The 15,407-nt window shown below is 42.0% G+C and overlaps 1 protein-coding gene across 1 annotated transcript; it reads right to left on the reverse strand.

Annotated features, from left to right (window-relative positions):
• Positions 1-516: 516 nt before the first annotated feature.
• On the reverse strand, positions 517-14,335 carry LOC131228853 (serine/arginine-rich splicing factor SC35-like). Its single transcript, XM_058224703.1, has 4 exons — positions 14,248-14,335; positions 13,789-13,897; positions 1,400-1,808; positions 517-702 (listed from the first exon to the last, which is right to left on the reverse strand). Exons 1-4 carry the CDS (start codon positions 14,333-14,335, stop codon positions 517-519), a joined length of 792 nt encoding a protein of 263 aa, XP_058080686.1.
• Positions 14,336-15,407: the final 1,072 nt, after the last annotated feature.

Raw genomic sequence — 15,407 nt, forward strand, 5'->3', positions numbered from 1 at the left:
TCATTGGCTTTGGTAATTCTTGAACGTTAAATTCATGTTTTTAGCATTCTTTTCAATCTAAGATCTTAAATTCACCTTGCAACACAAAAATGATTAAAATAGAACATTAAGCATTATCATGTTCATTAAACCAAGTAATAGATGGGGTCCAATATCCAATATTTGACCCTCAACATTTATGAGGAGGCAAGTTCTCCTCCAAGGCAGCTAAAGGAGTGGGGGTCTGAACAGGGGAAAGCTCAGCCACTAAGGCCTCTGAGGAGCCCCTAACTCCCAATTCTGAAATAGGAGAGTTGTCAAATAATCTAGATAAGAGGCGAACACCTGGCTCTTGGGCTACTGGCCTGTCTCAAGAGCTGGGAAGCTGATAACAGTGTTACTTGGGTTACTGCATTGGACTCGATCTAGTTGGTTTGGTCTATCCCCTTCTTGGGCCAAATAAAAGGCATGTGCTTGGGCAGGAGATAGCATTGGAGATGAGAAAGGAATCAGAGCCAGTGAAGTTTGACGATTAGGCTAATGAGGTCCAGCAACCTGGATCGCAGCAGAGTAGTTGCTAGAGTGGACCTTGCAGTCAGGAGCTCCAGAGACTGGCTGCTTCATCTTAGAAACTGCATCCTGGGGAGAAGTGGTTGGAGGAGTATCAAGGGTCTGAGATTCGATTGGTTGAGGGATTCTTGCAGATGGAGCCCCTAAAGCTTGCTGGGATATAGGAAGAAAGGGCTCGGGTTCACAATCCGAAGTAGGAGTCACTTCCACATTTCATCGAACATGTAGGCTGCAAGCAGAGGGGTGATCCCTAGAGCATGTTAATCCGTCATCTACTGCAAGATGATCATCCTTTATTTGATCAGCCTTAAAGTTGCAAGACACCCGATCTTTAGTGCTGCCTTCTGAACTTTGTACCCTCTCCCTAGAGGATTTGGATGTTGACGATCGAGGAACTCCCTGGGCTATCAGCTTCCTTCTCTGCCCAAATTAAGAATGATTTTCCCACAGCAATCAAGAAATGGGGAGATTTGAGATCGGTTGCCAACGACATCCTCACTTTAACTCTTACAAACATTTGGAAAATTCCATATTTGGCGAAGTATCTATCCGGATCACCTGACCGAATAAACTTCCCAGGTCCAGTATAACAGATTCTAACTATGCATGAGATCGAATCCCAAACAGATGGATCTAAATATCTTTGGAGTCTAGATGAGCTTCTGGAGACCAGGGATATCTCTTCCAGGCCCAATGCTTACTAGAAGGAGCAATCGGCAACAAAATCTGAGAGTTCCAACTTGGATTTGAATAGAATCAGAAAATGGGACTTTGAGATTCTGGCAACATCAATGGTTGATGCCTTGAATCTGGAAGATCTAAAACCATCGAACAGTTGGATTATGGATACATTCTTCTCTCCTGAGTAGCCCACTAGTCCTAGTTTCAGCTTCTGGAGTTTGCGATTAACCGCAGATGGGTCCGCAAATATCGTCTTGTTGCTGCCTGAATCAATGAATGGAGTTGATGAGGGTTTCTCCCAACCCTTGCGTGGTAGGAGGGCTTCCCCTGGGACAACGGCTTCCCTTGGAGAATCTTCTACCTTCCGGGTGCCCCCACGAAGAGGAGAAAATTGAGCTCTCAACCTGGGAGGGTTTTTAGGGAAAGCATTTTTAATCGAGACTGCCCTCCCATCTATCTTCTTCTCATCGAGAACACCCTTAGAGGCCCGCACATCGTCTTCATACTTGAATCTAACGAAGGCATATCCCCTAGATTTACTCGTTCTAGGGAAATGTGGGATGAATACCTCTGATAGCCTACCATATTTTTAAAATATTTTTCACAAATTCTTAAAGGTGCAGCTGAAAGGGAGGTTTCCGACGAAAAGCGATTTAGCCCCTTCCAAACGCGTTCTCTGAACGCTGTATTCTGGTATTGTGCCTTTGGTTGGGGACACGCGATTCGACGAGGTACCCCCACGGACACCGTCTCATGACAGAGCTCGCTCCTGCTACTCTTGTTTCTTAGTCACGAAGGCAACCGAGCATGGTCCATAGTATTATACACTTTAACTCTTGCAAACATTTGGAGCATGATCCATAGTATTATACACTCTTTTTTTCAAAAAAAAAAAAACTTAAAATTAATTTTCCCATGATCTTTGTAATAAAAAATTAATTTTAATATAATGATTGGATATAGAAAATTTTTTTACAATTCACATGATCGTAGCATGTACACACTCGATTAATACACCCTACTTCACATGAACGCATGTATACAATAATTGGTGCACGCCGTATCTACGAACACTTGTGATTTCCTTACAATTAACCATGGTCATTTTGATCAAGAAACTATTTTTATAAGAGGGCATAAGGTATAAATAATATAATCATGTGCTTAGATAAAAAAAAATATATTGTACTTGTAGGATCCACATCTCTATGACACATGCACATATTGTGTGTACTCTCATCCACCCTAAAACCTCTCCTCATTACTTCACAACCTTTAGACGAGAGTTACATGTGTTTACCATGTGTTTATCATGTGCTTACATGTATGTACCATGCATGTATATTAATGCACGAGGTGACTCCTCTATATAAGGCATGTCAAACCACTCCTCGTAAGCACTCACACTTTAAACAAAGGGGGGGGGGGGGGGGGGGGGGAGAGAGATATACAAAAAAAGATAAGTTCTGTGAGCTTACCTTCGGATCCAAATCGTTTATCAAGTGAGTGGCTCTAATTCTATATCTCTTAGATGTTTTAAATCAAATCTAAGTGGACCACACAGAGTGTAAAATTGAGATGAACCATGGTCTAACTATGATATCAGCATGTGGGGGCCCTACACATTGTCACGTAAGTAGCAGCATGGTACCCCACAAATTGCCTCATGTGGGCAAATGCATGGACCCCATGTGTAGACATAATGAATGGTAAGGGTGCACCTCACCTTTCAATAAGATTTCCTACATGTGGGTTTTTCCATCTAAATTTGAATTTTTATTTATTTATTTTTTTTGAAAATATAAATGAATTAGTAGGTTTTGGGATCTCATCATTAGAATTATGGTTGGCCAACATAAAAGAAAATTCACATATCTCTAAAAGTGGGCGCCACCACAAGATCATGTCTATCAGATTAAATCATTTTTGTTTTTCATATCTTGTATTATGTTATAATCCTATAAGTGGTAAATTCATCATAAGCACTTGGTGCAATGGTGAGCCCCACATAAAATTAATCGCACCTTTAGAGATCTTATTCATTAAGTGTAAATATAGATTGGAGACCTTATAAATCTACATCCAGACAGTTGAAATTAGAGAAAAGATCGTAATAATGATCTAGACCGTTAAATCGATGATCGGTTCTAATCCAGCCATTGATCAAAGGTTTAATAAACCAATTAATTAAATGATTAGATTTAAGAAAATTAAAAATTTACTTGATCTAATGTTAGATCGGATCATCTGATCAAAAATCAATTAGGACAATTGGACTAAAATGGTGAAAAATAAAGAAATAAATGGTTGGATTAGATGGATCTTAACATCCAATTGTCTTTAAGGTAGATCTTAATCCTAATTCAATCTTTAAAAAAATTAATACATTTGATTCACGGTTAGAAACATGATAAATGGACTATCTATGGCTCAGATCTAAGAAATTAGGGACTTGATTAACAGATTTAATGGACTAATGTAACATTCTTAGAATCTTACTCATTTTTGCAAGTGTCCTAAGAAAATGAATAATAAGGAAAAAAATTAACTTGATGTTTGCATTCTAGCTATGACTAAAAAAAATGAAACTTTCTATGGATCGTTGACCCAAGTGCTGACGTAAGATCTAAGAGGAAATGATCATAAGGTCAAAATGGTCGAATAAGGAATGGACGTTGTTAGTAAGTAGTCACTATCACGGATGAATTTTTTCTTATGCATTGCATAACATTACATGCTTAGTTTTGCTTAACTTTCCTAATATGTTGATATCTGTTTAACTATGCAACTGCCTTATATTTGATGTCATTATGAGAACACCAAACAACTCGAGGATCAAGATATCCCTTAAATTCTCAGGCAAAGTTTCTAATGGAAACCTAAGTTGGTACCAATAAGGCCTCCTCATTGGACTATAGTTGTGGCTAGGGAAGGACCTTGGCCATCTCTAGAGTGGGGCACTCATTGCCAAACTATACAGTTACATATGGTACATAAGATACATCAAGCTAACATTCGCGCGGGATGTGAGTGAACTCCTACACGTGTTGGGCTTTTATGAATGTTGGTCGAATGGGTGTTGGCGAGCAGGATGCCGTGCGCAGTTATGGCCCTAATTGTTCACTAAAGAAATTATTTATATAGTAATGTAGCATACTAAGATCCATATATACACACTTGTATCATGTTTATGTTGTGAATCATGCGTACAACTACTTGCTGGGCTGTTAACTTATTTTGTTAACTACAAAATCATCTAGGATGAGAAAATGAACCAAAGTCTCCGCATGTGGAATGATAACTTTGAAAGGTGTGCTCTTGGAGATTTTCTATGAGAATAAATAAATTTTCATTTTATATTTATTACTTTTAAATAATTATGTATGAACTTAGGTTGCATATCAGCTAGTAGATAATTGATACTCTTGACTGGATGCGTGATGATTAGTGATGATTTTTATGGTTATGTGTACAATATCACTCTCTCCCCTTCGGGTCACACCCTCGACTCGGTGACTGAGTCAAGTGAACTCGGATTTCCAGAAGCGGGGTGTGACCATATCCAAAAGGCCCAAGTAGGTTGAAAGAGGAATTGAACCTTTGGATAAGTAACACCACACCCGGATGGTATTTCCAACATGCATTCATCATACATACATGAACCTTATAATATAAACCGGTTATGTGATATTTTCCATTATTTAAAATGTGAAGCTGATATCAAACATCAGACAATTCGCAGATGGTTGTCCCTTAAATTCTTGGGCAGAGTTCCCAACTAGAATCCGAGTTAGTACCAATAGGGCCTCCTCCCATTGCTACAACGTATGGTTGGAGAAGGAGTTTAGTCAACTCCATAATGGACTACTCATCACTAGACTCCATCTTCTACACAAAGAGGGAGAGAAATCAATCTAATAGGGACAATATTCTTTTCAATGTGTAAGACTTGTGAGAATCTAGGCTGAATGAGTTTTGGCAAGGCGAAAGTTGTGCACAATAATGGCCCTAGTGATTCTTGAGTACGGATTTGTATATACAATAGTAGAAATTTTTTGTTGATATTCTGATATAATATGACATGTATTAAATCATGCAATTTATTATTACTTATTGGGCTTTTAGCTCATAGTATTGTATATGGAAAATCATCTAGAAAAATATATAGTGGAGACATCTCCGTGAAGATGACTTTGACGAACAATTGGTTAGAGAGCCAAAAGAGAACGATACAATTTAGTCTTAATTTTATCAAGTTATTTTATATATGGAAATGTTGGATTGAATTTAGGCCATAGGGCCATTTGATGTTTGTAAATGGTTAATATTTGGTTATATATTATGATGTTGATGAATATTTATCTATTCTAGTAGATGAATGTATTATGGTTTGGTTATGGCATAATATAATAGTTAATACCTTGACCCCGATACTTGAATTGATGAAATTTAGATATCCAAGGTTAGGGTGTTATAGTTTGGTATTAGAGCCTAGGTTCTAAAAATAACACTAGACCTAAGGTAGTAGTTCATGTCTCAGGGTGAGGGACTAGGGCCTGGCCAGCCCTAGTGCTAAATCTCGGGGCTTGACAATTATGAAAACTATGAAAATATAAAAGAAATAGTATTAGGGTTGAACTCCCCTAGTAATGAGGAACTTAGAACATACTAGTATCTTGAACTTTCTCTTTACATCTAGTAGATAAATTACACCCAAGAAGACTTAGTCAGCATCATCAGCTTCAGTCTCAACCGTACCACTAGTTGGGCCAAACCCAACACTGAGCGATGTAGTTAGAGTCCTCAGGACGATGGCTAACCTTTTCAACCACAAATGCAAGCAATCTAAATGTCACAATTCAATCCTAAAGAAGAAGAAGTCATGGAACATGATAGGACTGATAGTTTAGTAAAAGAGTTCAAGCATTTTTTTTCCCGAGTGTTTTAGGGAGAGACAGATGCAGTTAAAGCAATGGAATGGATGATGGAATTGGAGAAATTTTTAATGTTATGGGCTGTAATGAAGAGAAAAGGCTGAAGCTTGTTGTTTTTGTATTGCAAGGCGAGGCATATCTATAGTGGAAGCCAAAAGAAAGGACTACCCCAGTGAGACTTGTTGGGGACATCACGCGCATACGCACGCCCCCCCTATACACGTATGCAAGGATAAGGAGGGCCCCACCATCAATCTAGATCGATGACGACATCTAGGGAGGGCCTCCTTGTTAGAGGACTACGTTTTAGTTCCTTGGTGTAAGGCCTGTATCCTAGCCCATACCATTCTGTAAGCTTTCGCAGTCCTCCCGGTTGAATTCTAGCAACCCGTGATCTGTTATTGGCATTTGCACGCAACCCTGATATGTATCCCATATTCCAAAGTCGGCTCGACACGAGAGTTGTACCCTAGCGACCGCGCCATCACCGCGGTTCTGATGCCGCGTCTCGCGCGCCGAGGTGATATCCAGGCCAAGAGATGTGGACCCGCATTCAGTTTAAGAAAACGCCGCCCGTTTGCAATCCCTAGAGAATCTCTACAACACATCCCATGAATCAATCCCATCAATCACCTCTCATGTCAAGTACAACACCCCATCCCCAAACAACCCCAAAGTCAAAGCAACACATCCCTTACATGTTAAAGTACACATCACCCATCACTCACCTTTTCACTCATCACACCCATCTCTCTCTCTTACATCCCATCCTCTCTCTCTCTCATTTTAAAACTCCATCTCTAAGCAACCCAACGTCCAAGCTATCTCCATGAGAGAAGCCATGTGTGGCCCACCTTCCTACCTCCCATCTCCACCATCAAAGCCTCATCCCAATCGTTAGATCAAGTTCTTTGGAGCTATAGAACGCGTTTATGGAAGAAGGAAGAAGAGATCTTGAGGTGGGTGTTCATCATCTCGTTGTTTTGATTTAGGGCCTACATATAGCGGGACTCATCTTGATGTATGCATTGTATTGAGGGGCCCATAGTGGTGGGACCCCTCCATCCATTCTCTCTCTCTCTCTCTCTCTCTCTCTCTCTTTTTATAGTGGTGATGTGTGGCCCACCGTGATGTATCCATGCCATCCTTCCAGTAGGCGAGGCCCACTTGGCGCTCCGTTTGGACAAGCCTAGGTAAATGGAAAAATACAAATATCTGCTTGGTCCTGTGGGACCCACCATGTTGTATATGTAAATATCCACACTATCCATCCAATCTACTAGACTGGTGGGCCACATGTGTGGACCCACTTTGGGATGGAAGCAGATTGGCTGGATGTACCTCACACTAGCTATATAGCTGGTACATAAATGCCAGCAAGTTCTATGGGCCCCACTTGAGGTATGTTCTATATCCAAACCGTCGGTCCATTTTTGACAGCCATGGGACCCACTCCACACATGCTGCACGTGTAGAGGTGGGGCCCACATTGATGTATGCATTCTGTATCCACCCTGTCCATTGGAGGGCGATGGGTTCCAGCAGCAAACCTGCTGTTTGACGTCAGCAGGTCCTGTGGGGCCCTAATGTATATGTTGTGGCATCCACGCCATCCGTGCTACCTCTAGCATGTGGGGCCCTCTTATGATGTGCAGGATCCACACCGTCTAAACCCTGGATGGTGGGTCCCACACAACTCTAGCTGCTGACTGATGTCAGCCAGTTCTAAGGGTCTGATCATGGGTACGTGATATATCCAACCGTCCATCAGTCCACCAGCTAGCCGTTGTTGTTCCTGATCATGAGGTATTTGTTATATCCTAACCATCCATTCACTGAACATGGCCCCACCATGGCAGCGTATGGGGCCCACCTTGATTTAATGTAACCCATCCACACCGTCCAGATCTTGGATGGTGGGAGTGGATTGACTAGTGTGCCTTACACCAGCAATGCTTTATGGCTGGGCTTTTTAATATATATATATATATATAGCATTGTATTATATGATGGGCCCGACGTGGGACTCACCTCTGTATATACAAATTTGGCTGGAGTACCTTCTCACCAGCTATATAGTTGTTGATGTCAGCAATTATGTGGGACCTGCTTCATTGTTTATCCACGCACCATGCTCTACAGCCACACCATCCATCTGACGTGTGCTGGGTGGGACACACATGTTATATATGTGTTTTATCCATGCTGCATAGCAGCCGTGGGACCCACGCACGTGTGAACTCCACATGATGCATGTGTTTATCCCAACCGTCCATCTGTTCATTTAGCTGATCGGCGTGGGTCCACCATAATGTAAATGTTTTATCCACTCTGTCCAGTCCATGGACGTGGACGACACTGTGATGTATGTTTTGTATTCCAGGCCGTCCGTGCCTGGACGGTTCTGTGGGACCCCACCATGTTGTATGCATTTGATTCACAGAGTCCACACATCTGGACAGTGCTGGACAATGTTTGGATGGTGCTGATTTACATGGACAATGTTTGGACAATGCAGATCATCATTAGTGGGCCATGTGCCCCATGGAATGATAGTGTATGGTGATACACATGTTACACCTTCAACTATTGAAATGATTTTAGATGTAATCCAATCTCCCATCTGTGAGGCCCACTTTGATGTATTTTGTGGCTCATTCGAGAGGCCCACTTTGATATACTTGTGGCCCATCTGTGAGGCCCACCTTGATATATTTGTAGCCCATCTATGAGGCTCATTAGTGCGGCCCATTGATGCAACCCACTTGATGTTATGAGGCACATTGGTGCGGCCCATTTATGCGGCTCACTTATTGTGTATGAGGCCCATTAGTGTGGCCCATTTATGCAGCCCACTTATATATATTAGGCCCATGTGTAGGGCCCACCTATTGCATATTTGAAGCCCATGGGTTGTGGTCCATTGTGATGTATTTGAGGCCTATGGGCAAGGCCCAACGTGATGTATTGAGGCCCATGGGTTGTGGCCTATTGTAATGTATTGAGGCCCATGGATTATGGCCTATTGTGACGCATTCGGGGCCCATGTGATGCGACCCATAGTGATGTGTAGTAGGCTCATGTGATGCGGCTCATAGTGATATGTAGTAGGCCCATGTAAGTGGCCCATAGGGTTGTGTAGTAAGCCCATGTGAGTGGCCCATAGGGTTGTATAGTAAGCCCATGTGAGCGGTCTGTAGTATTGTATATTAGGCTCATGTGAGAGGCCCATAGTGATGAATTTTAGGCCCATGCGATGCAGCCTACTTGATGTAAGAGACCCTTGTGTAAGGCACATTGAGACTATATGGGGCCCACCTTGATGCAAATTGCGGCCGTTGATGAGGCCGATGTGATATATTTATGGCCCAGTGTGATGTATATTAGGCCCTTGTATGAGGCCATGGGCTCACTGTATGTTTGGCTCTATGTACGTTCGGCTCTATGTGGGCCACTCCTTAAGAGTAATGTTGGTTACATGGCCACATTATTAGGCAATGATGGTTTAATGTCCTCATTGTGACCTTCCCTTAGGCCTTGATCAGTTGATTGTCGAGGCCAATTGTTGAGGCTGATTGTAGAAGCCAATTCTAATTCCGATTGTTGAGGCTGATTCCGATTGTCGAGGCCAATTATTGAGGCCGATTCTGATTTCGATTGTCGAGGTCGATTCCAATTGTCGAGGCCAATTGTTAAGGCCGATTTTGATTTCAATTGTCGAGGCCGATTCCGATTGTCAAGGCCAATTATTGAGGCCGATTCCAATTCCGATTGTCGAGGCCGATTGTTGAGGCCGATTTCGATTTTCGATTCCCAATTGTCGAGGCCGATTGTTGAGGCTCATTCCGTTTTCAATTATCAAGGCTGATTCCGATTGTCGATTCCAACTCCAATTGTTGAGGCCGATTCTGATTGTCAAGGTCCAATTGTTGAGGCCGATTATCGAGGTCGATTCTAATTGTCAAGGCCGATTGTTGAGGCCAATTCCGATTTCGATTGTCGAGGCCCAATGAGATGCATATACGGCCCGTCTTTAAGGCCCATTGTGATATGCATTCGGCCCGTGTTTCAGGCCCAATGTGATGTATATGCTGCCCGTATTTGAGGCCCGTGTTGATATGTATTTAGTCCGTGTTTAAGGCCCAATGTGATGTATATGAGGCCTATGTGATGAGGCCCATTGTGATGCATTTGAGGGCCAGGCGATGGAGCCCATTGTGATGTATGTTAGGCCCATGTGAAAGGCCCATCGTGATGTGTATTAAGCTCTTAAGTGAGGCCCATGGCATTGTATATTTGGCCCTTGTGTGAGGCCATGGGTCCATTGTATGTTAGGCTCTATATGGGTCATTCCTTAGGGGCAATGTTGGTTAAATGTCTACATTGTCGAGGTCGATTGTTGATGTCGATTATGGATACCGATTATGAATATGTGACAGTATACCATCATGATATATGCCCATACGCATCATCTGCATGTTTGTTATGAGATATGATTGACCATTGCATATGTCATATTATCAATTGTTATGAGACCTCCTGATAGGCGGAGATTGTCTCACATGAGCGCACAGTCTGCGTAGGATTGATGCATGACTAGATTGTATGACTCATGCATCTTGCATTGTGTGCTGTAATTATTGTACGCCCTAGCAACATCAGGGCCGTAGCCTCTACAAGCATATCGTGGATGGCCAGATGGGATACTGAAAATCTATTATATATAGGGTGCTATAGATATCCCTGAGTGAAAGTTCCTAAACCCTCTTGGTTCCATATATTGTTCTAACGTCTAGACCGAGTGGATGCATGAGCGCATGAAGGTCGTATACCGTTAGGCCACATCTCCCACTGTGTCGTGGATTAGAAGGGGTGCGGCCTTACCTGCCCGAGAGGAGGGGACAATGCTAGGCTGAGTCTAACCAGCTCGAGGAATGGGTCCGCTATTTACGAGTCTGGCCCGATATTGACAGGCGGATAGTGAGGTCTCTTCCACTCATCTTGTTACGCGCGATGGAGCGACAATCTGGTTTGGAGTGTAATAGACCCCGATGATTTTTCAGAGATGAACCATACTGATATGTAAACTTATTGAGTAGAAGTTGCATACTCATTCATTCATTTATTCATTATCCACTCAGCTTGATGGTACGCAACTAATTATTATGTACCTTCGCATGGCCAGGATTTCGGTTAGGCGCGTGACTAACCTGAGATCAAAAGTCTACCACATTGGGTCTGACTATTCAAATTTAGGTATAAGACTGGTTTGGATAAAAGTCCTTTGTGATAGACCCCGTAGCTTGCGATACCATGTACTATCATCTCGACTTCACACTCCAGTTTGGTCATTTCATTCGCATCGCATATAGAATTACATCCGCAGGCATATGGCATTCTGGGTCGTTATGTTTCTGCACTTATATGACTTAGATGGGCTTAGCAGGATTTACACATTACGTTGTATCCTCGGCATCTGATATTTGGTTCTCTATGACTCCTCATTTGCATAGTTGATTTATATTGCGTACTTTGATATTGTATGATTTATAGACTTGCAGTATTTTCACTTACTCTGATATCATATGATTCATGATCTTGCTAGTAATCCAATATTGTATGATTAGGGCATTGTATTGAGTACTTGGCACTTATCTTGTGCACACACTTACATCACCCTCTAAGCTTTCTATAAGCTTATGCACGATAGATGCGTGCAAGTGATGTTAGGTTGTGCAGCATTGTGTTAAGAGCGTGCGGCGATCTTCTGGAGCTTTGATTTCGATACATATGTATTTTCCTTTCTACATTATATTCAAAATGATTATGTTAGTGGATATGTGATGATGATGTTGCCTTTATGATTTGGGTAAACTTATGGTAATGCTTCTTACGAGATAAACGTACATGAGAAAATCCTCCTTATAGGATCATAGGATCGGAACCTAGCATATGGGCGCTGGGTGCCAAGAATGGGATACTACGAAGGTTGTCGATACTGAATCCGGCGATCGGAATTCCTATGAATCCGATTTCCGGGTTAACACTTGGAGTGGACCCGATCGTAATGTGAATCCCACCATAGGTTCTCATAATCGTGGCTTACTACTCTAGATGATTTAGTACTTTGAGTTTTGGTTATTATTGTTATTAGAAATATCATGGACAGTTTAGATTACTTTGATTAGTTGTTATTTGTGGTTACTTGGTCTCTAAGTAATAGGTTGCGCACATTACGCGAGTTTTGGGGTATAAGATTGTATTATAAATAGGCATCCCTTGTAGTTTTTTTTCTCATTAAAGATTGAATAAAATTTCTACGTTTTCCTACTACTCTCTGAGTTGTGAAAGCCTAATTATGTGTGAAACCCTCCCTTCTACAAAGGGTTACTACCGTGGTGCAAAATCACACCCATCCTGATTCGCCCCCACCTTCTACCATCCATATTCCTTTTCTCCTACAGTCATTCCACCTGCAAATCCATCATTAGTTTACAGACATTCCTTCTCTACAACAGATTTCTGGCATCTGGCCCCATAGGAGGGCTAAAATTTCAGTGGAGCGTCACGCATGGACCGTACGTCGGATCGGGTCGAAACTTGGGGGGTTTATAGCCCATCTCTGGCTAACCAGACCTAAGGTGTCACTTTTTGGGTTCGTGGCCCCACACACATGTGGACGGCCACCACTGCACGTGTGTCAAGCCCTATACGCTGTCCACACATGTGGACTGGTTATAGGTCTTCTCTCTCCTCTCTTTCACTCCTCTCTCACCTGATTTCTCTAACCATAACCCTATATTGTCCTAAATCCCTAATTTTTATGTCTTTTATTCAACCCTAGGGTTCCTCGAATTGAAACATGTGAATCCCTTGGATTGGAAAAATAATTTTGTACATGTGTGGATGAATTGACTCTTCTTTGATATTGGTTTATAACTTTAATTGATCCAGCCCTAACATGCGTAGGCCTGGACCCACATAGATTCCCCTTGATTGAGTGCTTGACTTTATGTGGGACATGAAATTTTGTGTAATTGTTTTGAACTAGTATGATATAAAGCCTATGATCTCACATATCATGTTTAAAATTTCATGTCCTGCATCAAGAATACTCTGGACATGAGAGAAATTTTATGAGGAATTCGATGAAAAGTACTTTCCAGAGAATGTACAGGAGGAGAAAGAGCTAGAATTTCTTCGCCTTGAGCAAGGGAATATGATTGTAAACAAGTATTAAACAAAATTCACAGAGTTGAAAGGTGGCTTCGACCGGGTATTTAAAGACACGTAGTTGGGATGCACTTGACCACGTATGCAGAAGTGATTGCCAGTGCCCAGGTAGTGGAAAAGGATTACATGGAATTCCACCAAGGCAAGGATTCGAAGAAGTATTCCAGAGGAAAAGGAAAAGAAACCACTAATCTGACCCCGAACCAGAGCAACAACCCCAAGAATTCATCAACTAAGCCTTCAAAACCTTTTCGATTCTCAGGCAAATGTTTCAACTGTGGCAAGGAAGGCCACAAGTCTCAAAATTGTCATTCCCCCACAGTGGTAGGAACAACAACAACCGTTTTAGTAGAGGACCTTCCCTCAACAGTAGAAAGGACCTAGAGGGTACCAGCCGCAGATCAGTGGAAGGGTCATCACAGCAGCCGAAGTCAAGGAATCAACCTTGATATGGCAAAAACCAGCAATTGCAGTAGAATCAGCAAAACAAGAATGCATAACTTCCAGCACAGGGAAGAGCATACACTATGACACCAAAAATGGAATGAACATTTGAAAAAGACGACAATGGTGATTCAATCACCTATTCTCTTCCTATCAAAGTTTTGTTTGATACCCAAGCATTTCATTCATTCATCTCTCAACAATGTGTGCAAATATTAGGTTTGACTCTGGAGAAGTAAAAAATGAATTAGTGATATCTACCTTAGTAGGTCAAACATCTACGATTAGAAGACGACTATGTAAGTCGTGCCCTATTAAGGTTTCGATCGGTTGATGTAATGGCCACATACTTGATAGAATTAAACATAGAAGAATTCGAAATAATCTTAAGAATAGATTGACTGACCAGGTATCGCTCCAATATCGACTGTTAGGAGGAGATAATCAGTTTTTAGGCATCCGGGCAGCTTTCGTTTCAGTTTTCGGACAAACATAAGGAGAAATCACCTACTGGCTGAAGTTTTTAACGGTGGGCATTCATCAGCAGTGTTTCATGCAGTGTGGTCCACCTGAGACTTGGATTTATCTCATTTTTTGGCTCATGCCCTAAAATGATCTGAAAAAAAATGGATAGATGGTGTTGATTAAACATATACATCAGGGTGGATCCCACAGAGCACCATATTCAAATCAGTTTTTTTTTTTTTTTTTTTTTTTTTGGCCCTACATACGGGCTCATACACGCACGCACACACACCACATTGGGATTACACCACCATAATAGGTCCTCGAATCCATGACCCCTTGGTGAAAAAGATGGTACTCGAATCCGTGACCCCGTGGTGAAAAAGATCTGCGAGTTTACCGTCGCATGAGGTTAAAGGCACCGCTTTGGTGTCTTTGCCCTACGTTAATACCCTGTTCCCTCTGATAAGAAGTTCCATGTATTCAAAACGATGTGAGGCCCATAGAGATTCCCGTCACAAATTTATTCCGTTCATCAGTTTCGCAAGATCACAATAGGAGAGGATTCTAAATATTAGGCAAATCAAAAACTCATGTAAGCCACACCACGTTAAATAGTGAGAAATCAAATGTCCACCGTTGAAACCTTCCTGGATCCGACCATGATGTCTATAGGCTATCCAAACCGTTCATAGTGTTATTATCACCTAGATAAACTGTCGGCCCAAATATCATCCTCATACAAAACTTCTGCGGCTCCCACAAAGCTTCCATTAATGGGCGTCCAATCCCCACTGTTTCATGTGGTGTGGCCCATGAGTTTTCGATCTGCATAGTGTTTAGATTCCTATCTTTTATTGTCTTTTAAAACTGATGGACGAAGTGAATTTGTTACGGAAATCTCCATGGCCCCACGCAAATTCCAACTATAGGAAGTCCCAAGAGGTAGCACAAGCAAAGCAATCAGTGTGCGTATTTGTAGCCGGTGAAAGGTCTTCATGCATGTGCGGCCTCGGCTTCACCCAACATAGTACCGCCCTGACCGTGAGGTGCACATTGATGAATGTATTGTATATGAGTCCGGATCCTCTGTTATCAGGT

This window comes from Magnolia sinica, chromosome 16 (assembly GCF_029962835.1).
Source record: "Magnolia sinica isolate HGM2019 chromosome 16, MsV1, whole genome shotgun sequence".
In the NCBI taxonomy this organism is placed as follows: Eukaryota; Viridiplantae; Streptophyta; class Magnoliopsida; order Magnoliales; family Magnoliaceae; genus Magnolia; species Magnolia sinica.